This window comes from Sapajus apella, unplaced genomic scaffold (assembly GCF_009761245.1).
Source record: "Sapajus apella isolate SASKATOON/1434 unplaced genomic scaffold, GSC_monkey_1.0 scaffold159, whole genome shotgun sequence".
Classification (NCBI taxonomy): domain Eukaryota; kingdom Metazoa; phylum Chordata; class Mammalia; order Primates; family Cebidae; genus Sapajus; species Sapajus apella.
The window spans coordinates 1298660-1324465 of record NW_022437099.1 but is presented as its reverse complement, the minus strand read 5'-3'; the positions used below and the strand labels follow the sequence as shown (position 1 = coordinate 1324465).

Below are 25806 nucleotides of genomic sequence, written 5' to 3'. Positions count from 1 at the left end.
AGCTTCAATCTTTCCTGCTCCAAAAGGGAGAAGAAAGAACATCCACCCAAAAAATGAGATGAGAAAAGCCACCTGCAAGGTCTAAAGCTATTGATCATGTGCTTGCCTGCAGGAAAAAATTATTTTCCAAACCCCAAACTGAAATACCTCAAGAAAAAAAAGCTGAAATAAATGATCACATTATAAATGCTTCTAGGTAACAACAGCAAAATTGTGATTACAGCTGAGGAAAATCCAAGAAAATAGACTCATACTTACATGTTGAGTCAGAGTGGAGCCATACGATGGTTTGAGATTTAACGCAATCCTTTGTTTTGCTGAATTCTAATGGGCAGGGAAATCTGACAGCCATAAACTAAAGCACATTAGAGAAGCACAGTACAGGTGCAGTGGTTCAAGCCTATATCTTAGCACTCTGGGAGGCTGAGGTGGGAGGACTGCTTGAGCCCAGGAGTTTGAGACCAGCCTGGGCAACATAGCAAGACCCCATCTCTAAATTTTTTTTTTTTTTTTTTAAAGCACAGCTTTTTGATATGTAGAAAATTAAGTTGGCAGGCTAGGTCAATCACCTGGTAGGTAACCTGTGATCAGATGAACCAGCCACTGACCAGATACATGACCTCAGCAAGTTACTTACTGTCTTTGTACCTCAGTCCTCATCTGTAAAATGGAAATAATAGCATGGGCCTTTATTTCCCATAAAAATATAGCATGTCATGCTGTCATGACAACTATAGGAATTAATATTACATTTATAATGTGCTTAGAACTGTGCCTGGCATATAGCAGGTGCTGTGCTCAGATAAAATCTCCTACTGTTTCTTTGCTATTTTTGTGGAAAATTCTTAATCTCTTTAAAGTGAGCCCAAACTATAACTAAAAGATAAATGATTATGGTCAATTATAACTGCTGTGGCTCAGCACAGCTCTTTTTGCCTATTGTGGCATGAATTCTTTTATCCAGATATTAGGAATGTATTTGTCATACTTTTGTGAATTCGTAACATTTTTAGAATGTTTCAAAAATTTTTTTTCTGCTCTAATTTTTTTTTTTTTTTGAGACAGAGTCTTAACTCTGTCACCCAGGCTGGAGTGCAGTGGTGGGATTATGGCTCACTGCAACCTCCGTATCCCAGGCTCAAACAATTCTCATGCCTCAGCCTCCCTAGTGGCTGGGATTACAGGTGCACACCACCATGCCCGGCTAACTTTTGTATTTTTAGTAGAGATGGAGTTTTGCCACATTGGCCCGGCTGGTCTTGAACTCCTGGCCTTGGGCGATCCATCCCAAAAGTGGGATTACAATCCCAAAGTGCTGGGATTACAGGGGTAAGCCACTGTGCTCAGCCTGGGCCACAGTACCTGGCTTTTGCTCTAATTTTTAGACCAAAGACTATTGGGTTGGATTATGCATATCAGCAAGACAAATCTGTAATATGGTTTTGTTTTCTTTTTTTTTTTTTTTGAGGCAAAGTCTTGCTCTGCCGCCTAGGCTGGAGTGCAGTGGTGCGATCTAGGCTCACTGCAACCTCTGCCTAATGGATTCAAGTGATTCTCCTGCCTCAGCCTCCTGAGTAGCTGCAATTACAGGTGCGTACCACAACACCTGGCAAATTTTTCTATTTCTAGGAGACACAGTGGTTCACCATGTTGGTCAGGCTGGTCTTGAACCTCTGACCCCATGATCCACCTGTCTCGGCTTCTGAAAGCGCTGGGATTACAGGCTGTGAGCCACTGCACCCGACCTTATAATACGGTTTTTTTTTTAAAAAAAAAAGCACATGACCCATAGCATTCTACCAATGATTAAAGAAAACCAATGGTTTTCTAGGTTCCCTGATGGCGAAGAGAGAAAATCTTCTGTTTTGTGCCCAATTTAAGAAACTAGCCCAAACAATAAATGATTCAAAATGTAATAGCTGACTAAACTAGAACAAACTAACATAGTCTAAATTTACATAATGGTGAGCTCTAAAAAGCTCAAAGCAAATTTATAAACTCCCGAAAGAAAGTGTTATTTCCTGAGAAGTAAATGAGAACCACCTTTATTTTCCTCTGCTTTAAGGATGAAAACACCGATTCAAAGGTTCTTTTAAATATTTTGGCAAAACATTTTCCCCTGACCATTTGTTTTCCCTTTCACCTTTTCAATATTTTCTGAGTTACAAAAATAAACCTTGCTTGATTTAGGAACAAAAGTGGAAGTTATGCTGGGCATAGTGGCTCACGCCTATAATCCCAGCACTTTGGGAGGCCAAGGTGGGTGGATCATGAGGTCAGGAGTTCGAGACCAGCCTGGCCAACATAGTGAAACCCCATCTCTACTAAAAATACAAAAATTAGCCAGGGATGGTGGTGCGCACCTGTAGTCCCAGCTACGTGGGAGGCTGAGGTGGGAGAATCGCTTGAACCCAGGAGGCAGACGTTGCAGTAAGCTGAGATCACGCCGCTGCACTCTAGCCTGGGCAACAAAGCGAGACTTTGTCTCAAAAATAAACAAACAGTGGGATTTTTGTCTCAAAAATAAACAAACAGTGGGATTAAAATATTTACTGGCCAAACCCTGACTACAGAGCTCTGGATTTGGGTTTATGGTTTGTTTGTTGTTCCCAACGAGGTGGTTAGGACTTGAGTGTCGCATGCTACTGTGGTTGTTAGGATTATGATATTAAAGCACCTTAAATCCAGACACTTAGCTAGCTTGTAGTAAGGAAGTGCTTTTTCTTTGGAGAAAAGGATAGCCAGGTGTGATGGCACGGGCCTGTAATCCCAGCTACTCGGGAGGCTGAGGAAGGAGAATTGCTTGAACCCGGGAGGTGGAGTTGCGGTGAGCTGAGATCGTGCCATTGCACTCCAGCCTGGGCAACAAGAGTGAAACTCTGACTCAAAAAAAAAAGAGAGAGAGAGAAAAGGATACCAAATCCCTCTCATGATTACCCTGATTGAAGCAAGCAACTGTACAACACGAGAGATCTTCTACTGTCGGGATAAGGGCCAAATTGTAAGAATTTTAGGCTTGCTTGATTTAGGAACAAAAGTGGAAGTTATGCTGGGCCAACTTCTTGTGGGCCAAACTACTTCTTCTTCTTTTTTTTTTTTTTCTGAGACAGAGTCTTGCTCTTGTTGCACAGGCTGGAGTGCAATGGCATGATCTTGGCTCACTGCAACCTCCACCTCGTACATTCAAGTTATCCTCCTTCATCAGCCTCCTGAGTAGCTGAGATTACAGGCATGTGCCACCATGCCTGGTTAATGCTGCATTTTTAGTACAGACAGGGTTTTTCCATGTTGGTCAGGCTGGTCTCGAACTCCCAACCTCAGGTGGTCCGCCTGCCTTGGCCTCCCAAAGTGCTGGGATTACAGGCGTGAGCCACCGAGCCCAGCCAATGGACCAAACTTCTCTGCTGCAGCCACTCAGTCCTGCTACTGTATCCTGAATGCAACCACAGACAGGAACAAATGGGCATGGCTGTGTTCTAATAACACTTTCTTTATAAAAAGTCCCTGGTCATCCCTGGCTGCAGTTTGCTCACCCCTGCAGTTAAGGTACATCTGGTAAAGGTAACACTTTAGCAAAATGAAATAGAAATATTTCAAATTATATGCCAACTCTTATCTTCAAGTCATTGAGAACATTTAGCACGAAAATAACTAGAATTTGGTATTTCTCTTAAATCATCAATATTTTTCTATCACTTTCAAATATACTTGAAAAAAAGGGCAAGGACACATTTTTTGAATCACCTCTGCACTAGAAGAATAGATTCTATTCATAAAGGACCTTTTATTTTAAGAAGCAAAATCAAGAAATGAGTTTTCTGGTAGGGGAGAAATGCAGGTCTGACAGATTTGTAGATCATTTAAATCTGTCATTACTTCTTGAGTTTTAGATACTAAGACTAACTTGCAAGCTTTGCATATGTATACTAAAGTGTATCTTCTTTGTAAGAAGTAAACTATTTGATTGATCGATTGGATTGATTGACTGAGACGGAGTCTTGCTCTGTTGCCAGGCTGGACTGCAGTGGTGCCATCTCAGCTTACTGCAACCTCCACCTCCTGGGTTCAAGCGATTCCCCTGCCTCAGCCTTCCAAGTAACTGGGATTACAGGTGTGTGCCACCATGCCTGGCTAATTTTTTCTATTTTAGTAGAGACGGGGTTTCACCATGTTGGCCAGGATGGTCTCAATCTCCTGACCTCGAGATCTGCCTACCTCGGCCTTCCAAAGTGCTGGGATTACAGGTGTGAGCCACTGTGCCTGGCCAACTGTATTATTTATCAGAGAGGCTCTCCCATTGCTTGGCATTTCTCCTTTTCATTTCTTGGTGACTTCCAATGGCAAAACTTTTATATCCTCCACAAGGCTGAGGCAGGAAAACCACTTGAGCCCAGGAGTTCAAGACCAGCCTACGCAACATAGCAAGACCTTGTCTCAAAAAAAAAAAAAAAAAATCTATACCCACAATTGATGAAAGAGAACAAGCAGCCCAACATGGAAGAGAATATGAGAGGGCTTGACAAAACTCTTACAGAAAGAATCCTTCATGAACCAGCATCAAGAGATACAAAACAGTGCCCAGCAGAATTAGACTCTCAAGAACTTCAAACAAGGTAACTGCTGTATAAATGACAAAAGTCAATCTGTAAACTCAATAATAAATAATAATTTAAAATGGGCAAAGGATCTAAACAGACATTTTTCCAACGAAGATACGCAAATGGCCAGTAAGAACATGAAAAGATAGCTGGGCATGGTGGCTCACGCCTGTAATCCCAGCACTTTGGGAGGCTGAGGTGGGTGGATCACCTGAGGTCAGGAGTTTGAGACCAGCCTGACCAATATGGTGAAACTCCTTTTCTATTAAAAATGCAAAAATTAGCCGGGCATAGTGGCGGGCGACTGTAGTCCCAGTTATTCAGGAGGTTGAGGCATGAGAATTGCCTGAACCTGGGAGGCAGAGGTTGCAGTGAGCCGAGAACGCGCCACTGCACTCCAGCCTAAAAGTCAATTTGCAAACTCAATAATTTAAAAAAATATTAATTTAAAATGGACAAAGGATCTGAACAGATGTTTCTCCAAAGAAGACATGCAAATGGCCAATAAGAACATGGAAAGATGCTCAATGTCACTAGTCACTAGGGAGACGTGAACAAAAAAAATGAGAGACCTATCAGGATAGGTAAAAATCATTTCTAGTATGGCTATACTGAAAAAAAAAGACAATAACAAGTGTTAAAGATATACAGTATACTAACTGTTGGATATTGCTGGAGTTAAATGAGAAGCAGCTGCTAATAGGTGCAGCATCTCCTTCTGAGGTGATGAAAATATCCTAAAGTTAATTGTGGTGATAATCACACAACTTTGTGAATATACTAAAAACCAGTGAACTGTATACTTTAAATGTGTGAACTATATCTTAAGCTGCTATAAAAACAAATACAACAGGACAGGTACAGTGGCTCATGCCTATAATCCCAGCACTTTGGGAGGCCAAGAAGGGCAGATCATGAGGTCAGGAGATTGAGACCATCATGGCTAACATGGTGAAATCCCATCTCTACTAAAAATATAAAAAATTAGCCAGGCATGGTGGTGCATGCCTGTAGTCCCAGCTGCTTGGGAGGCTGAGGTAGGAGAATCGCTTGAACCTTGGAGGTGGAGGTTGCCGTGAGCTGAGATTGCACTACTGTACTCCAGCCTGAGCAACAGAGCAAGACTCTGTCTCAAAAATAAATAAATGCGACAAAAAGTTAATTTGCAGATTTCATTAAAGAACGAAATAGGACTTTAAGTAATGAAAGACAGACACTGGAATAAAAAACTCAATGGAACCAGCAATTAGGAAATAAAAATTTTAAAATACCATTTACAATAGGACAAAACACCATAAGTGTCTAAGAATGACTCTATAAAAAAGTACAAGACTTCCACAATAAAAAAATACAAAGTAGTGCTACGGAAATGTAAGAAATCTCAAATAAATGAAAGCATGTACCATTTTCAGGGAGTGGAGTGGAAAATCCAGTATTGCTAAGATGTCAACTCTACCCAGGCTAGAGTGCAGTGGTGTGATCTCGGCTCACTGCAACTTCCGTCTCCCAGGTTCAAGCAATTCTCTGCCTCAGTCTCCCAAGTAGCTGGAATTACAGGCGCCCGCCACCATGCCCGGCTAACTTTTTTTGTATTTTTAGTAGAGATGGGATTTTACCATGTTGGCCAGGCTGGTCTTGAACTCCTGACCTCATGATCCACCCGCCTTGGCCTCCCAAAGTGCTGGGATTACAGGTGTGTGCCACTGCACCCGGCCAATTCAATGTATTCCTAATAAAAATTCCAAGTGAATTTTTTAAAGTGGAAATTGACAAGCTGATTCCAAAATATAAACAAATGCAGAGGTCCTAGAATAGCCAAAGTACTCTCAAATAAACACAAAGCTAGAAGACTTACGCTACTAGATATCGAGATTAGAAAGCTGCAGTAATTAAGACAGTGTGCTATTGGTGCAAGGATAGCAGAGCACCCCCCACAGACAGCAAAGTGTGTAACTGCGTTGCCTCCTTGTCTCCCAGTGGTAACCCACGTGATGTTACAAAAATGAATAATTGCAAGAGAAACTGGCCAACAAAATTGAAAATGCAGCAATGAAATGAAAGGTAGCAACACTGAGTCAAAAGTAAATGGAATTAGAGAAGAAATAGCTGACCAGGAATGCTGACATTGCTGGCTTTTGAGCCGCTGGATGAATGGCCACACGAACTAAGTGAAGCCAAAACTTACCAACATTATTGGCCGGGCGCGGTGGCTCAAGCCTGTAATCCCAGCACTTTGGGAGGCCGAGGCGGGTGGATCACAAGGTCAAGAGATCAAGACCATCCTGGTCAACATGGTGAAACCCCGTCTCTACTAAAACTACAAAAAATTAGCTGAACATGGTGGCGCGTGCCTGTAGTCCCAGCTACTCAGGAGGCTGAGGCAGGAGAATTGCCTGAACCCAGGAGGCGGAGGTTGCGGTGAGCCGAGATCGCGCCATTGCACTCCAGCCTGGGTAACAAGAGCGAAACTCCGTCTCAAAAAAAAAAAAAGAGAAAAGGATGAGGATGTTTCAGAAAGCAATGCCAGCCAAAAACAAACAAAAACAAAAAATCACTTCACCTTGAAGAAACTCTTGAAGATATTTCACAACATTGTAATCACAAGGATAAAATGTTGGAAGCTGATCCAGATTTAGCAAGGAGTATGGCAATTTGCTAAAGCATAGAAAAGATACTTGCTCTATTGCAAGCCATGAGAAGAAGGCGGCAAGCACTATTTACACTACTCCTGATAGGATTTTTACAAATAAAAACTCTAATTCTCAATGTTTCGAATCCTTTAAATTACAGTGTAATAATATTAGTTTTTATTATTTTTTAATTTCCCTATACATTTATAACTAACAATGAGAGAGTTTTTAACAAACATTTTTAAAGGTCACTAAAAAAGATGGTGGCGTGGTTTTAGCTTGCACATTTTTATAATGCCATTACCATGCAAAGCAGGGCTGTTTTTAAAATTAATGAGTTAAATGTACCACTTAAGAAATTACAAAAAGAATAACAGAGTCATCGCAAAGATATATGGAAGAGAGTAAAGGAGAGAGTAATGAAATAGAAAACAAAGATACAATGGAAAGACTTGAACAACTGGTTTATGAATAATCAAGAAAAATATATATTCTGGCCAGGTGCAGTGGCTCACATCTGTAATTCCAGCAATTTGGGAGGCCGAAGTGGCTGGATCACTTGAGGTCAGGAGTTCAAGAACAGCGAGGGCAACATGACAAAACCACGTCTCTACTAAAAATACAAAAATCAGCCAGGTATGGTGGTGTGCATCTATGACCCCAGCTACTTGGGAGGCTCAGGCAGAGGAGTTGCTTAAACCCGGGAGGCAGAGGTTGCAGTGAGCCAAGATCACACCACTGCACTAGTCTGGGTGACAGAGGGAGACTGCCTCCAAAAAGAAAAAAGAAAAGAAAAAGAAACAAAATAAAAACGCTATATATTGTTACAAAGATATTTATTACCTACTCTGTGACAAGAACAATGTCAATGAAGAAAATTAACACTGTTTTAAAATTCTGAAATATGTGCGAATGTGTGAAGTGGAAACAGAGAGGCATTTTTCTAGTCTATTTGAGACTATAGAAGCCACAAGGCGTGTCATCTCATTTCATCTAATGTCCTGCGAGGCGTGGCCATCACCTCCATGAGTAACTAACCCACTGTCAAAGGTGAAGTGTTGCCCACATCATCTCATTTTATCTAATGTCCTACAAGCCGTGGCCATCACCGCCATGATAAGTAACTAATCCACTACCAAAGGTGAAGTGTTGCCCAAGGTCACTCAACAAGTTAACAGCAGGAATGTGGCAATGTCACCTCTCTGGAGCAACTCGTAGGTGCCAGGAAGCACACTCTCTGGCAGTCTTGAGGGAAAGTGAAAGGTAGCCTGGAATTATTGTCCCGGGCGTGCCTGGACGGGATGAGCTCTGCAACCCAGGCAGCACCCATGTCCCTGCCATCCCTGGAGGGGTAACTGCCCCCACAGTCTACGCTCTGCCTTGCTTGGCTGCAAAACACATTGCTGGGGGCATGTGATCCAAGGTAGTCACCCATGGAGGTTATTTCTTATGCCCATGCAGAAAAAGATGACAGCCAAGGTTACCCTTAGGGCCTATCAGCCACCCCCAAGGGAACACTGCACCCTGAAGCCACGGAGGAAGAAGTCACCCAGGAGGCTAGTGAGGATGAAGTGAGGTAACGGAAGTGCCCAGCACGTGGTGGGCATGTCCAGAGACCTGTGTTTCTGTATGGAAGCACGGCGGTGCAAGAGCTGGGCAATACTTCCTTTTTTTTTGAGATAGGGTCTCCTCTGTCACTCAGAGTGGAATGCAGCGGCGTGATCTTGGCTCACTGCAACCTCCGCTTCCTGGGTTCAAGGGATTCTCCTGCCTCAGTCTCCCGAGTAGCTGGGACTACAGGCATGTGCCAACACGCTCAGCTAATTTTTTGTGTTTTTAGGAGAGACGAGGTTTCACCATGTTAGCCAGGATAGTCTCAATCTCCTGACCTCATGATCTGTCTGCCTCGGCCTCCCAAAGTACTGGGATTACAAGCGTGAGCCACTGCGCCCAGTGAGCTGAGCAATACTTCTAAGAAGGGCCACGCACACACTACTCCGCTGTGATTTCCATCATCCTTATCCCGTAACTCCTGGCATTTATGGTGAGAACACCAATGAAACCACCACTTCCAGGGGAACTGTGACCACTAAACATGACACCTGCCAGCCACTCAAACACTAACAATCACCTCTCATCTCTTGCTTGAAAAGGTCCTGGTCAGGCTGGGTGTGGTGGTATACACCTGTAATCCCAGCACTTTGGGAAGTCAAGGTGGGTGGATCACCCAAAGTCAGGAGTTCGAGACTAGCCTGGCCAATATGGTAAAACCCCATCTCTACTAAAAAGAAAATATACAAAATTAGCCAGATGTGGTGGCGTGCACCTATAATCCCAGCTACTCGGGAGTCTGAGGCAGGAGAATTGCTTGAACCCGGGAGGCAAAGGTTTCCGTAAGCTGAGATCACGCCATTGCACACTAGCCTGGGCAACAAAGCGAGACTCTGTCTCAAAAAAATAAAAGAAAAAGATCCCATTGTGGGGGTCGCATATTCTTCCTCTTCAGGGGCCCCTTCTGGGCTGGCTCTTTCCTGTTTCTTTTGCATCAGTGAATCGCAGGATGACAGAGTTGAAAAAAATCAGATTTTAAAGCTGAAGCACAGTTCAATTAATTGTGTGACCCAGGGCAGGTAGCTTCGCTGTGGGGCCTGTAAAACAGCATGGACACCTGAACCTGACTCACAGGTCTGCTGAGAGAACTTGGCCATGAAACACATACAATACTGGCCTGGTCCCTCACCCGGTTCACAGCAGGTACCCAAGGTTTGCTGTCACTACTGCTATCTTGTAAAGGTGGGCAGTCTTAAACCACATATGGGAAAAAGTAGTTCAGACATTTGTAGGCACACTATATAAGAACATACTCACAGCTGGGCATAGTGGCTGGGTGGTAATCCCAGAACTTTAGGAGGCTGAGGCAGGCAGATTGCTTGAGTCCAGGAATTCAAGATCAGCCTGGGCAATTACAAGATTTTTTGTTTTGAGAAGAGTCTCACTCTGTCGCCCAGGCTGGAGTGCAGTGGCACGATCTTGGCATATCACAACCTCGACCTCCTGGGTTCAAGTGATTCTCCTGTCTCAGCCTTTCAAGTAGCTGGGATTACAGGTGTGCGCCACCACACCCAGCTAGTTTTTTTTATTTTTATTAGAGATGAGGTTTTACCATGTTGGCCAGGCTGGTCTTAAACTCCTGACCTCAGGTCATCCACCCTCCTTAGCCTCCCAAAGTGCTGGGGTTACAGGCCTGAACCACTGTGCCCAGCTGCAATTATGAAGTGTGAAGTATAAGCATGCTGGTAAAACCACACACCAGCCCACGAGGGAGAAGATTATTGCTCCACTCAGACACACACAAAACGTGGGAGCACCATGTACACCCAGGGCACCGCTAACAGTTCTATCAGTCCTGCCCTTTCAATGAAAGTTGTTGAAAACAGACCTTGAATACCAGAGATGCTGATCTAGGGGCTGTCACCAGGCCATCTCCTAACAGCCATGCCCTCTCTGCCCTGGTGTTCCTTGGCCCATGCCTGGGGAGCTTTGCTGGCCACTGGGTCCTGTGCATGTGATCTAAATTGGACCATGGGGCATAAAGGGCTGTGAGCTGGAGCTTTGGGGCAAAGGTTGCCGGCACACCTGAGAAGAAATTACCCCTCCTGCCTTTGGAGACAATGGGGAGAGACAGGATGTGATGGTTGGGCAAGCATTGGCAGCCATCCTGGTACCATGAGGAAATGAGGATGGGGATGAGAAGACAGACCTGGGTCCCTAGCGATGATTAACTGATAGCCCGCTGCTCCTCATGTGGAATAATAAAGACACTGATTGTGTAAGTCACTGTTCATTGGGCATTTTTTCACTTTTGGGCAAAAGCATCCTGTGTTATTCACACAGCAATGAGTGAACTGATGCCAGGAGGGAGATATCTAAGCGGAAGTATCCACAGCTAGACGTTGGAAATGGTGCTGCTGTAACAGAGGCCAACCCTTAAGGCACATGGAATGAACATTTTGAAATGATTAATGATCTTCATACATGTGAAACTCACACCCCTTTGAGTTTTCTCATATGAGAGTTTTAAGTTTCATGAGGAAGTTGTGAATACCAAATACTGAATGAAACACAGTAACTAGACAATAAAATCTTCTTGGAAGATGAGAAGAATACAATCTACCTTTGGTCTTTTTTTTTCTATGAATTGTCCACAACTCTTCCATACCGGGAATTTAAACAGATATGGGGTGGCATTTTAGTCTCAACTGTATCAATAACAAAATAAAAATGGAGCCAGTCAAGGAAGTTAACAGGAGGCCTCCAAAAGTAACTCTTCCTGATATATCATTGTCCCATGGAATTGTTAGAAACGAGAAGAAAAACCAGTAACTACATGAGATAGCAAATATTAAGCAAGAGGTCAGCTTGAAACAAAACAAAACAGAAAGTTATTTCTGTTCCCTCTGAATAAAATACATACATACAAGTGGCCAGGCACAGTGGCTCACGTCTGTAATCCCAGAACTTTGGGAGGTGGAGGTGGGCGATCCCCTGAGGTCAGGAGTTCAAGACCAGCCTGGCTAACATGGTAAAACCCCATCTCTACTAAAATTATGAAAATTAGCTGGGTATGGTAGTGGGCACCTGTAATCCAGGCTACTCGGGAGGCTGAGGCACGAGAATTGGTTGAACTCAGGAGGCAGAGGCTGCAGTGAGCTCAGATTGCACCACTGCACTCCAGCCTGGGTGACAGAGTGAGACTCTATCTCAAAAAAAAAAAAAAAAAAAAAAAAAAAAAATATATATATATATATATATATACGCACGCACATCAAAGAAATTTCAGCATCGCAAAATATTTTCCTCACTGAAATGAAAGTTCTAAACCTGTGTTGTGTTTAATAACAACATTGTTGCTGTGGAAATAGCTGTTTCAACATTAGGAACTCACGGCTGACTCAAGTAAGGTGTGGAACAGAAGTCTTATTTAAACAGTGGCAGGAACCATAAAACATTAAAAAGGCAAACTGGGTGCGGTGAGTCGAAGCACCATATGTTTTAATGTAAGGGTCACACATGTTTTCTTTCTGACGCATGACACCAATAGGAGGTTTCTTTTTATTCATGCTATTTTTGGAAGCTTATAATCATCTCAACAACTCCCCCCAATATCCTGCTTCTGTCTACATCTGGCAGTCTCTGTATTTTATTAAATTCATTGTGCTTGGAACATAATTACTATGATTCCGTTCTCACTGGCACATGAGGGATTATGGTACCAACTGGGGCACAGGCAGGACTCTGAAAATTTTCTGCATGTAAATGAGTCTATTAAATATAGCAGTACCGGGCTGGATGAGGCCAATCATCCCAGCATTCTGAGAAGCCAAGGTGGGGGGGGATTGCTTGAGGCCAAGAGTTCAAGGCCAACCTGGCCAACATAGAGAGACCCCCATCTCTACAAAAAAAAAAAAATACACACACACACACGTGTGTGTGTGTGGGGGGGGGGGGGGGGCTGGGCATGGTGGCTCACGATTGTAATCCCAACACTTTAGGAGGCTGAGGCAGGAGGATCACCTGAGGTCAGGAGTTCGGGACCAGCCTGGCCAACATGGTAAAACCCCATTTCTACTAAAAATAAAAAAAAATTAGCCAGGCGTGGCGTGCATCTGTAGTCCCAGCTACTTGGGAGGCTGAGGCAGGAGAATCACCTGAACCTGGGCAGCAGAGCTTGCAGTGAGCCGAGGTCATGCCACTGCACTCCAGCGTGGGCGACAGAAACTCTGTCTCAATAAAAAAAAATACATATATAAAAATATATATAACTCTCTCTCACAGTACTGAGTTATTCACTAACAGGACATCACTTCCGGCATATGATCTACCGTGTGCCTATGGCTTTGTAAACTCAAGTATAAACGCAAGTGCAAAGTCCTCAGAGCTGTGAGGACCCAGATCCCTCTGCTCCCAAGAGCCTAGCTCCGCTGTCAGGCCTCTCCTTTTCTCCTCGTCTTTTATGCGTCAGTTAAGAGCTTCCCAAACAATCCTGAAAACCCTCAGGACGACTCCGTGGAGAAACCGTGTGACTTGCCCGCACCTTCCTCTGGTGATACCCGCCCCCTCCTCTGCTTCCCCTTCCTACTTTTTAACTGGGCATGGATGTATTTTTCTTTAAACACACACACACTGTATCATTATTTTCCTCCAGTTTTCAGAGCCTTTCAAATTATGGTGATTGTTGCTAAGCCAAAAATCTTACCCTTTGTACAATAAAATACATTCAACACGTGTTTTAAATGAGGGTGCTGTGTGGGGCTGTTTTAAAAGTCCCCCTCTCCCCCCGACAGTGAAGGGCTCTATACACAGAAGCCCAGATCCCCTCAGCAGCGGGCACTGCCCAGGGTGTGACCGCCCTCTCTGCCTGCACAGGAGAGCGATTCATACCAGCAGAACCGGAAAAATCACAGCTGAAAGCAACCAGGAAAGAAGCAGGGGCCAAGAGAGCAACGTCAAGGAGTTGGATTTTCTGGTAGGTGAGTCACAAGAAACACTCCGGCCACAGTCCGAGGCCCCAGGAGGCCCGGCTTGCCCATCAGGAATGTAGGTCAAACTCCCGTGGGAAGGTTGAGAGCCCAGACACCCCAGGCAGAAGCTCAAGTTCCTAGGAGAGCTGGGAGGCTAGCCAGAAAACAAGGCCTCCACTCGCCCTCCAGCACCAGCCCCGGCCCACCCTCCAAGCCTCCATTTCCACAGACTGCAAAGAAACAGAATTGCAGCGTGCTGGCCCCACTCTCCGCTCTGTTCTGAACTGTGCCATCCCATGCCTTTGTATCAGGGTTCACAGGATGGTGAGTGGGCTTTATGTATACAGGGACAGATACTCACCCAGTTCAGTCGACACGGGGGACCCGGTGGCAATCTCACCAATCTTGGCCACTCCGTCATAGTAGGCTTTTCCTGCCAGGATCATAGCTAGACACGAAAGGTGACACACAAAACTGTCACTTAGACAAGGAAAGGAGGAAGCCACACGGGTTTGCTTCCAAACACCCCTCAGTCCCTTCTGGCTGCAGGAAGGCTCAGGCCATGGTAAATGTGGCTCTCAGGAGGTAAGGCCTGCACTGAGAGCATGCCAGGGTCAAGGTCCCCACCAAAGGGACAGCCCCATGAGACAGATCCTCGTCTCTGACCAGCCCCGAGGAACCTTCAGCAGCAGGTGCTCAAAGTCCACAGAAGGTTCTGCTTGCTCCTGACGCCAGTTTCAGACCACTCTGAAACTGTGTTCTGACATTGAACTAGGGATTTGGCTGGGCATGGCAGCTCACACTTGTAATCCTGGCACTTTTGAAGGCTGAGGTGGGAGGATTGCTTGAGCTCAAGAGTTTGAGACCAGCCTGGGCAACATGGTCAAACCCTGCCCCTACAAAAAATACATAAATTAGCCGGGCATGGTGGCATGTGACTGCAGTCCCAGCTACTGGGGAGGCTGAGGTGAGAGGACCTCTTGAGTCTAGGATGCAGAGGTTGCACTGAGCCAAGATCATGCCACTGCATGCTAGCCTGGGTGACAGAGCCAGATCTTGTCTCAAAAATAAAAATAGGCCGGGTGCAGTGGCTCAGGTCTGTAATCCCAGCACTCTGAAAGGCTGAGGTGGGTGGATCACAAAGTCAGAAGATTGAGAACATACTGGGTAACACAGTGAAACCCCATCTCTATTAAAAATACAAAAAGTTAGCCAGGTGTGGTGGTATGTGCCTGTAGTCTCAGCTACTCAGGAGGTTGAAGATGGAGAATCGCCTGAACCCAGGAGGTGGAGGTTGCAGTCCAGCCTGGGTGTCAGAGTGAGACTCTGTCTCAAAATAAAACAAAAAACAAAAAAATAAATTGAATGCTCTTTTCTTTTTTGGCAAAGACAGGAAAAAATTTTATTGCTACACAGTGGGTTCTGATTATCTTAAAAATAATATTGCCCCCTTCAAACTAATTCTGAAGACTAAATTATAACTACGTGACCTCCTGGGGCAAATTACTTATCCTTTCTGAACAAAGGTTGCTCATCCTTAAAATGCCCTAAGAATGTGAGCAATAAATGAACAAATGGAAGCTGCTAACACATTTTTTTCACTTTACAGTCTAGGTTTGAGGGGCTTGAAGGTATGATACAGACCCAGCCTGCTAAATGTAAATTTGGAGAAAAGCATTTATTTGGAATTTTACTCTAAGTTTGTTTTCAGACCTAGAAATCAGTTTCCCCTGGAGCTTTGGAGACCACAGTGTTTTGGAGCTAAAAGTGCCCTCAGGAATCCTAGAGGCCACACCAGCTACCATGCCCCAATGTATAATGGGCAATTGTTTTAACGTGGTGGATTTTATTTTAGTTTTTTTGAGAGGCAGGGTCTTGTTCTTTCACCCAGGCTGGAGTGCAGTGGCATGATCGATCATGGCTCACTGCAGCCTCAACCTCCTGGGCTCAAGGGATCAGAAGGCTCACCTGATACCTCTGCCTCAGTCTCCCGAGTAGCTGGGACTACAGGCACATGCCACCATTCCTCAGTAATTAAAAAAAAAAAAAGTTGAGGAGGGTGGGTGCGGTGGCTTATACCTTTATTCCCAGCATTTTGGGAGGTTGAGGAGGGAGGATCACTTGAGCCCAAGAGTTCGAGATCAGCCTGGGCAACATAGGGAGACCCCATCTCTATTAAAAACAAACAAACAAAAAATCTAGCCAGGCATGGTGGTGGTGGTAAATGCCTATAGTCCCAGCTACTCAGGAAGCTGAAGTGGGAGAATCGCTTGAGCCGGGAAGGCCACGGCTGCAGCGAACCACAGTTGTACCACGGTACTCCAGCCTGGGCAACAGAGTGAGATCCTCTGTCTCAAAAGAAAAAAAAATTTTTTTTTTTTTTTAGAGTTGGGGTCCCTCTCTGTTGCCCAGGCTAGTCTTGCACTCCTGGACTCAAGCGATCCTCCTGCCTGAGCCTCTACCAAAGTGCTGGGATTTTAGTGGTGAGCCACAGAATTAATTCATGTGCACGTCCAGCTGAAGGTATGAAAAGCCAAAAGATTAGCATTTTTTTCTGGCAAAAAACTACTACTTTTTTTTTGCTTTTTGGCAACGATAGGAAAATTATAAAAGTTATGATTTTTACTCTACAGATATAACAACTTTACGAAATGCAATGCTCTACTGTACTAAGACTCAGAATAACCTTAAAGTGTAACTGCAGAAAGAACAGTAGCAATGAGCATTTATATATGTACTTAGTTAATCTACCCAACGATATTAAGACGTGGGTAGTAACGTCATCAGCCTGTCACACTAAGGGCAGTGGAGTGGAGACATTCTGGGACGTGCCCAAGTTCAATGTTGGGTCAGCGGGAAGGAAAGCACACATCTCTGGCTGGGCGCTTCACTTCCTCAGCTCTAAACGATGGTGCTATCTGACTCTTTGGTCTCAGCTAGAACGAAGAAGTGACTCCCCTAAACACAAGGTGTGTAGCCAGTAAACTGTCAAGTTATAAGATGTAACATCTTAGTGTGAAGATTTTAAGCTGGAAAGTACTGATAATCTGAAAAGCAAATTAAGGGGGAATGGCATGCAGGATTACATAATACTTAAAGAAAATTTTTGATTTGCATCCACACATTAAATCAAATTTTTTCATTAATTGTTGACTTACATTTAAAACTATGTAACCTTCTTGGTCTTGTAAAATATCTTTGCTATTACGATAAAGTTAACTTGAAAATTATAAAATTTAGCCTGAAGAGATAAATAATAATACTTTCATAATTTTGTTCCCCTTTTGTGGACACATTAAGATATTTTCGGCGGGGCATGGTGGCTCATGCCTGTAATCCCAGCACTTTGGGAGGCAGAGGTGGGTGGATCACGAGATTAGGAGCTTAAGACCAGCCTGACCAATATGGTGAAACCACATCTCTACTAAAAGTATAAAACGTAGCTGGGAATGGTGGTATGTGCCTGTAGTCCCAGCTACTTAGGAGGCTGAGGCAGGAGAATTGCTTGAACCCGGGAGGTGGGGGTTGCAGTGAACCCAAATTGTGTCACTGCACTCCAGCCTGGGTGATAGAGCAAGGCTTCATCTCAAAACTGCTTATTGTTTTAAGGAAAGAAGCATATTAGTTATATATATATATATATATATACATACACGTGTATGTGTGTGTGTGTGTGTGTGTGTGTGTGTGTGTGTGTGTGTGTGTGTGTATATATATATATATTTTAAGAGTCAGGGTCTCACTCTGTTGCCCAAGCTGGAGTGCAGTGGTAGGATCATAGCTCACCACAGCCTCAACCTCCTGGACTTCAGCGATCCTCCCTCATGCCACCACACCTGGCTGATTTTTTAGTTTTTCTAGAAACAGGGTCTCATTATGTTGCCCAGGCTGGTCTTGAACACCTAGGTTCAAGCGATCCTCACACCTCAGCCTCCCAAAGTGCTGGCATTACAGGCATGAGCCACCGTACCTGGCCTAGTTCTATGTTAGTGGTTGGCCAAATACTTCACAGGTCTAGACTAATCTATGTGCTTCTTATATATTTTTTCCTTAAAATATGGTTTCATTGGGTGAACGTTCTGCTCAAAGCCTTTGGTGGCCTCTCACTGTCCATGAGGTAAGCCCATGGTAGATTATTACAGTAATGCCCTTCCAGGAATCACACCTCCCAGAATTCCCAGCCTATGTGGTCCCCACCCAGGTGGTGTGGCCATGGGACCTGCTTTGACCCACAGGTTATCAACAGGCATGACTCCCGCAGGGGCTTGAGAGGTGCTGGGCACTGGGGCTTATATTCTTAGGATGCCACCGCTACTGAATGAGGACCGAGTCTGGCCTCCTTGAAGGGGAAAGACCCCATGGGGAGAGTGCATCCAATCCATAGCCCCTCACAGGCCCCAGAAGACTGCTGGTGCAGGAGGGAGTCCCGAGGGTCTGGAAACTGCCCTGCCCTTACAGGAGAAAGAAGAAGCTGTTGCTGTCTGAAGCCACCAGGTTTGCAGGCAGTGATTTGTGCAGCCTGACTGACACAGCATATGACAAGCTCTGATGTGTGCATTCAAGTGCATAAGGGATCTGACCCTACCCCACCCACTCCCCAACAGTGTGCCACCCATGCCAGCATGGACCCCAGGTCCTGGCTTACTTGCTGTCTTTTATGTGTGCCTGCTGAAACTTAGCATCTGTCAGCTAGCTCAGCTCCTGCAGGGCCTCCAGTACACACCAACCCACACCACTCATATTATTGTGACTCTGGTCTGTACAATGCTCCTAGCCATTCACCTGTTTACCTGGGTTCCTTTTTTTAAAATTTTAATTTAGTTTAATTTATTTGAGACAAGGTCTTGCTCTGTTCCCCAGGCTGATGTGCAGTGGTACAATCACAGCTCATTGTAGCCTCGAACTTCTGGACTCAAGTAATCCTCCCACCTCAGCCTCCTGATAGCTAGAGCCACAGGCGCATGCCACCATGCCCAGCTGATTTTTTTTTTTTTTTTTTTGAGGCAGTCTCGCTCTGTTGCCCAGGCTGGAGTGCAGTGGCACGATCTTGGCTCATTGCAACCTCTACCTCCTGGCTTCAAGTGATTCTCAAGCCTTAGCCTCCTGAGTAGCTGGGACTATAGGCACGTTTCACCACGCCCAGCTAATATTTTTAGCCAAGACAGGGTTTCACCATGTTGGCCAGGCTGGTATCGAACTCCCAACCTCAGGTGATCTGCCCGCCTCAGCCTCCCAAAGTGCTGAGATTACAGACATTAGCTACCACTCCTGACCTGAGCTATTTTTTAAATTTTTTTGTAGAGATAGGGTCTCGAACTCCTGGGCTGAAGCTATCCTCCTGCCTTGGTCTCCCAAAGTGCTGGGATTCCAGGCATGAGCCCACCACGCCCAGCCTGCCTGGTGTTCTAACCTAACTGGGGACTGCACATCTGGCTGCCTCAACTATTTCCAAATTCTCACCAAGGACGTTACACATTTACCTAGATTTTTCAATGGCTTCAGCAGAGGCACAACCAGATGGCCTGCAGAAATTCTGGAAATATTTTCTGAAGTGCAGAATACTCCCCAGGAGGTGCTAAAATGGTGAGAGCCCTTTGGGAAGAAGGCTTGTTGGCAGGAAACTAAGCTGTAGGCACCTCACCGACTCACCTTGTAAAACTCTGCCTCAGGGAGGCAGCTCATGATAGAAAGAAAGGAAAAAAAACAAAACTGCAGGTCACAGTGATGTCCTTCACAAGGACATCTAAAGCAATGACTTTGTGGCCTTGTGACTAAGCAATCTTCGAGGGAGAGTCAGCAGTGCACAGCTCTGGCTCTCTGGAGGACGGGGGCACCTGCAGAAGTCACGGGGACTCCTGGAGAGCAAGGGAGAAAACTCCCAGACCTGCTGCACTTCCTGCTGCTGAAGTGCCCAAAAGCAAAGGGAGGCAGAAGACAGTAAATGAGCAGTTTGCTTTTCCAGTGACTACACACAATGGTGCGCCTGCTCACCCAGAGTCCACAGTCTAGCCAGCTCACCCCCGCTTCCTGGGCAGGTTCATGCTGAGCATGTGTGAGGCCACAGGTTTATTTTCAAAATATCAACAGGGAGCAACCAAAGGTGTAATATGGCAAAAAAGAGAAATAAGAGGCCTGACACGGTGGCTCATGCCTGTCATCCCAGAACTTTGGGAGGCTGAGGTGGGTGGATTATCAGAGGTCAGGAGATTCAGAGCAGACTGGCCAACATGGTGAAAACCTGTCTCTGCTAAAAATACAAAAAGTGGCTGGGCATGGTGGTGCATGGCTGTAATCCCAGCTACTCAAGAGGCTGAAGCAGGAGAATTGTTTGAACTTAGGAAAGAAAAGAAAAGAGAAAAGAAAGAGAAAAAAGAAAGAAAGAAAGAAAGAGAGAGAGAGAGAAAGAAAGGAAGGAAGGAAGGAAGGAAGAGGGGAGGGAGGGAGGGGGGAAGATGGAGGGAGGAAGGAGGGAAAGAAAGAGAAAGAGAAAAGAAAGAAAAGAGGAAGGAAGAGAAAGAAAAAGAAAAGAAAGAGGGAGACAGAGGGAAAGAGACAGAGGAGGAGGGGGTGAGGGAGGGAGAGAGCAGGAAAGAGAAGAGAAAGAAAAGAGAAAAAGAGAAGAGAGAGAAAGAGAGAAAAAGAGAAGGGGGGAAAGGGAGAGCTAGAGGGAGGGAGGGGGGAAAGAAAGATAAGTAAAAGATGTAAAACTTGATCTGAAGCCACCTTCAAATCTGTCAGAAACTACATTTTCTTTTATCTTTTTCCTGAGATGGAGTTTCACTCTTGTTACGCAGGCTGGAGTGCAGTGGTAAGATATCGGCTCACCACAACCTCTGCCTCCAGGGTTCAAGTGATTCTCTTACCTCAGCCTCCTGAGCAGCTGGGATTACAGGCATGTGCCACCACACCTGACTAATTTTGTATTTCTCCAAGTTGGTCAGGCTGGTCTCGAACTCCCGACCTCAGGAGTTCACACGCCTCAGCCTCCCAGATTGTTGGGATTACAGGCATGAGCCACCATGCCCAGCCAGAATCTACATTTTCTACTTATGTTACTTGGTAGTCTTAGTGAACCGTGGCAGAGGGTGAAACTAGGGTCTAAATGTGTTTGGGTGATACTTGGTACATTTTGGGGGAGACCTGTCTTGAGCATGTTAGAATTTGGTGATTGCTAGCATTTTAAGTTTTTAAGGGGATCGCTGATTTTTTTTTTTTTTTTTTTTTTTTTTTTGCGACAGAGTTTCACTCTTGTTGTCCAGGCTGGAGTGCAATGGTGTAATCTCGGCTCACTGCAACCTCCACCTCCCGGGTTCAAGCACTTATCTTCCTCAGCTTCCTGAGTAGCTGGGCCACCAGTACCGGCTAATTTTATTTTTGTAGTAAAGACGGGGTTTCTTCATGTTGGCCAGGCTGGTCTCAAACTCCTGACCTCAGGTGATCCCCCCGCCTCGGCCTCCCAAAGTGCTGGGATTACAGGTGTGAGCCACCGCACCCAGCCAAGAAATTCTTTTATATAAATAAAAAGAGAGTAATTTCTGTGCTGTAGGGAATTAACTTATAAATGTCTTATGTACACATTTTATATTTGTTGTTAGTTTACCAAGAATTTGGTTTAAAAAGTAGAAAGCACGGTTTGACAATTAAAATACGTCACTTATAGTAGCCTCACTATCATTCAAGTGACGTTTCAAATACGCTAACATCACTGTGTACTGTCATTGCAAAGTTCTGCAGATTAAATTCATTTAAACAATTTTTACCATTTAGAGGTATTTAAAACTTCAATCCTAAGCATTTAAAAATAATTAAATATTTACTGAGTATCAATTCAGGAAAACAGACTTACCATTTACGGCTTTCTCATAATTTTTCCCTAGGTTTATCAAATTTCGAAGCCCAGGATTGAACTGTTCCATAACATTCTGACAAACAAACAAACACAACACACTAATTAATAAAATAAACAAACAATAAACCAAGTCATTTTCAGATTTTGTCGCTGTGTGGACCAGGAGAACTAAGGATGATTAATAGCACAGTCTACAAAGTAATGAACACTGATTTTGTTTTATTTATTTTTTTTTTTGGAGATGGAGTCTTGCTCTGTTGCCAGGCTGGAGTGGCACAATCTTGGCTCATTGCAATCTCTGCCTCTCGGGTTCAAGTGATTCTCCTGCCACAGCCTCCTGAGTAGCTGGGATTACAGGCATGCACCACCATGCCCGCTAAATTTTGTGTTTTTAGAAGAGACCAGATTTCACCATGTTGGCCAGGCTGGTCTCCATCTCTTGACCTCGTGATCTGCCTGACTCGGCCTCCCAGACAGCTGGGATTTCAGGCATGAGCCACCGTGCCCAGCCTGCTGATTTAAAAATCATGAAGAATACTATTCCCTTACCTGATGGAACAGAGCTCTCGGGCAGCAAGGTGCCCATAACCCTGGCAGTTCTCAGTTGCCCAAGGGGCTCCCTAGAATCTGCTATAAATGGAGCAGGCAGCAGACATTCATGTCTCTACCATACTCTGCAGGGACTGTGGGACTGTGGGCCGGGCATCCTCCTGGGTTAGAGTAGATTGTTAATGGTTGTTGTTCTAGTTTTAAGGAACACCTGTGCAGGATCAGCCACTTTTACTTAAGTATAAAGGCAATGTTTTGGTTATCAATTGAATAGAAATTTCCAGGAGATTTTGTTTTTACTGTGCCTAATTATGGGGGTGTGGGCGTTGATGGCACATTGTTGCTGGCCCTAGGACACAGGCCTGCCTGGAAACTTCTTTCCGGGTGTCCCTGGAATTTTTCTTTTCTTTTCTTTTTTTTTTTTGAGACAGAGTCCCACTCTGTCACCCAAGCTGGAGTGTAGTGGTGCGATCTTGGCTTACTGCAACCACTGCCTCCCAGGTTGAAGCGATTCTCCTGCCTCAGCCTTGCGAGTAGCTGGGTTTACAGGCGCCTGCCACGACACCTGGCTAATTTTTGTATTTTTAGTAGAGACAGGGTTTCGCCATGTTGGCCAGGCTGGTCTCAAACTCCTGACTTCAGGTGATCTGTCCACCTCGGCCTCCCAAAGTGCTAGGATTACACGTGTGAGCCACTGCGCCTAGCCTCCCTGGAGTTTTTCTAGTGATTAGTTTATTTGCCAAGGACTTGTGAAGTAACTACCGTGGCCCAGGCCCTGTGCACACAGCTAAGGATGAAAAGGCAATTTCCCTCTCATGGATTTCACAGTGCAGCCAGTGTCCAGTTTTCATTTTAACACGTGCTATTCCTGTATCACTAGAAAGTCATAAAGATGAATGCTAGGACAGGTATAAGACAAGCAACTATTTAGGATGTTGATCTAAGTTTTAAAACACCCTAACTTTGAAGTACAGAAAATAAACCATTCCTACGGTACCCAGACTTCATGACTCAGAACACGTGGCAACTGTATGTATTTATTCCATCTAGGAACGATAAGCTTCATGATATTCATCATCCCAAATACACCATTCAAGCAAGTCTCATCGACTCCCTACCCAAATGCATACTCCATTTATAAATACCAGATAATAAAAAGAATGAACAACTACCCAATATTCAAAGAGGCAGGTGCTTTACATACATACCCTTCAGAATAAATGAATCAGGAAGAGAGAGAAAACATGACAACCCTTATTTATTTTTTTTTTTTTTTGAGACGGAGTTTCGCTCTTGTTACCCAGGCTGGAGTGCAATGGCGTGATCTCGGCTCACCGCAGCCTCCGCCTCCTGGGTTCAGGCAATTCTCCTGCCTCAGCCTCCTGAGTAGCTGGGATTACAGGCACGTGCCACCATGCCCAGCTGATTTTTTGTATTTTTAGTAGAGACGGGGTTTCACCATGTTGACCAGGATGGTCTCGATCTCTTGACCTCATGATCCACCCGCCTCGGCCTCCCAAAGTGCTCGGATTACAGGCGTGAGCCACCGCGCCCGGCGACAACCCTTATTTTTATCAAACAATGATAACAAAAAAACAACCCATGCCTCGACCTTTCCATAACCCCTGGTCTTACTCCCAAGAGCACTTTCAACTACACTCCTATTTTTGTATTTATTGCTAAGTTTTGAATATTCTTTTTTAAAAATATTCTTGATTTCTCAATATTGGAGAGTAACTCTGGATTCCTTCTACAGTAGACGGGGCTTTAGGTCTTTATACCTCTCACTCTTCCTTTCCAGTGTTCTTTTTTTTTTTTTTTTTTAAGATGGAGTCTCACTCTGTTGCCCAGGCTGGAATGCATTGGCATGATCTTGGTTCACCGCAACTTCCACCTCCCAGGTTCAAGCAATTCTCCTGCCTCAGCCTCCCGAGTAGCTGGGATTACAGGTGCCCGCCACCATGTCCAGCTAATTTTTGTATTTTTAGTAGAGATGAGGTTTCACCATGTTGGCCAGGCTGGTCGAGAACTCCTGACCTTGTGATCCACCTGTCTTGGCCTCCCAAAGTGCTGGGATTATAGGCGTGAGCCACTGCGCCTGGGCTTCCAGTGGACTTTCTATGTAATTAGAAGGCAATTTCCTGATGAATCAATAGTCGGTGTTCATTATGACTTTGTCATAAGGGTGATGGTTTCCTTTCTTGGTAAAGCCTTGCTGTTTTTCCTGGGATGGACAACTGTTTCATTCTGCCCACCCCCCCACCTTTGCCTAGTTTTCTGTTTACCTGTGTTAAATTTGTCCCCATGCTGTATTAGACTTGGCTGAGGCCTATCAATACTATTTTTCAAATGTACAAAGCTCTCAGCTAATCTCTCATGCTGTTGTTTACCCCAGTCTTCCTCCAAGGACTCTCCACCGTCCTGCTCAGTCAGGCTTGACTGTCACTGTTGACCTAGCACTGTTCTGGTGGCCTGTGGCAGAGTTCGTTAGCCAGGTCCACGTCTTCCTCTTTCTTCAAAAGGGAGATTACTCTCCAAAAATGATCTAAGAACTGATGCATGAGAGGTAAATGAGTCCCCATGTGTCTGAAATTACCTTTACCTTGACATTTGTTTGCTATTGTGCTGAGTAGAGCAGTGTAGACTGAAACTATTTTCCTTAGAAGTTTTACGATATCATTTGGTCAGGTATGGTGGTTCACGCTGGTAATCCCAGAACTGTGGGAGGCTGAAGTGGGAGGACTGCTTGAGTTCAGGAGTTTGAGACCAACCTGGGCAACACAGTGAGACCCCCATCATTACAAAAAATTAACATTAGCCAGCTGTGATGGCTTGTGCCTGTGGTCCCAGCTCCTTGGGAGGCAGAGGTGGCAGGATCACTTGAGTCCAGGAGGTTGAGGCTTCAGTGAGCTGTGATTGTATCACTTCATTCCAGTTTGGGTGACAGAGTGAGACCTTGTCTCATGGAAAAAAAAAAAAAAATAGGTATTATTCCACTGTCTTTAGCATCTGGGTCTGCTGTTGAAGTCAGTTGTCGGTTCCTCCTATGTGACTTCTTTTTTTTTTTAAGCTTATTTCTGGAAGCCTCTCTATTCCTGTGTTCTGTAATTAATTGCACCACGATCTCTCCCTAAATTAGTTTTTTTGTTTTGTTTTTTTCCATTTATTTTACTGGATACTCAGTGGGACCCCTAGCCATGTGGAAAATTATGCCCTTCAAGTCCAAATATCGTTCCTATTTCTTGTCTCTTCATTCTTTCTGGAACTCTGATGAAGATTTTATATATCCTGGGTTTATAATCATTTTTGATTTTCCACTTTGTGTATTTTTGTTCTACAACTCTAACAGATATCCTCAACTTTATGTTCCAATTCTATTTTTTGATATATTTTTAATTTCTAAGAGCATGTTCATGTTTCTTGATTGCTTTTTATTTTTGTTTTTTTGAGATGGAGTTTTGCTCTGTCACCCAGGCTGGAGTGCAGTGGTGTGATTTTGGCTTACTACAACCTCCCAGGCTCAAGTGATCCTCCTGCCCCAGCCTCCCAAGTAGCTGGGATCACAGGTATGTGCCACCATGCCTGGCTAACTTTTTGTATTTTTGGTAGAGACAACATTTCACCATGACACTCAGGCTGGTCTAGAACTCCTGAGCTCA

General features: G+C 44.6%; 1 protein-coding gene across 2 annotated transcripts in view; it reads right to left on the bottom strand.

Moving 5' to 3' along the window:
• The window catches only part of BAIAP2L1 (BAR/IMD domain containing adaptor protein 2 like 1), a 105599-nt gene that overhangs the window by 50369 nt on the left and 29424 nt on the right, over positions 1-25806 (bottom strand). For both annotated transcript variants that reach the window (XM_032266481.1, XM_032266482.1), the window contains exons 2-3: positions 21596-21671; positions 14111-14197 (exon numbers count right to left, since the gene is read on the bottom strand). In XM_032266481.1, the coding sequence (XP_032122372.1) occupies positions 14111-14197; positions 21596-21671 (163 nt within the window). The remainder of the gene's footprint in view (positions 1-14110; positions 14198-21595; positions 21672-25806) is intronic.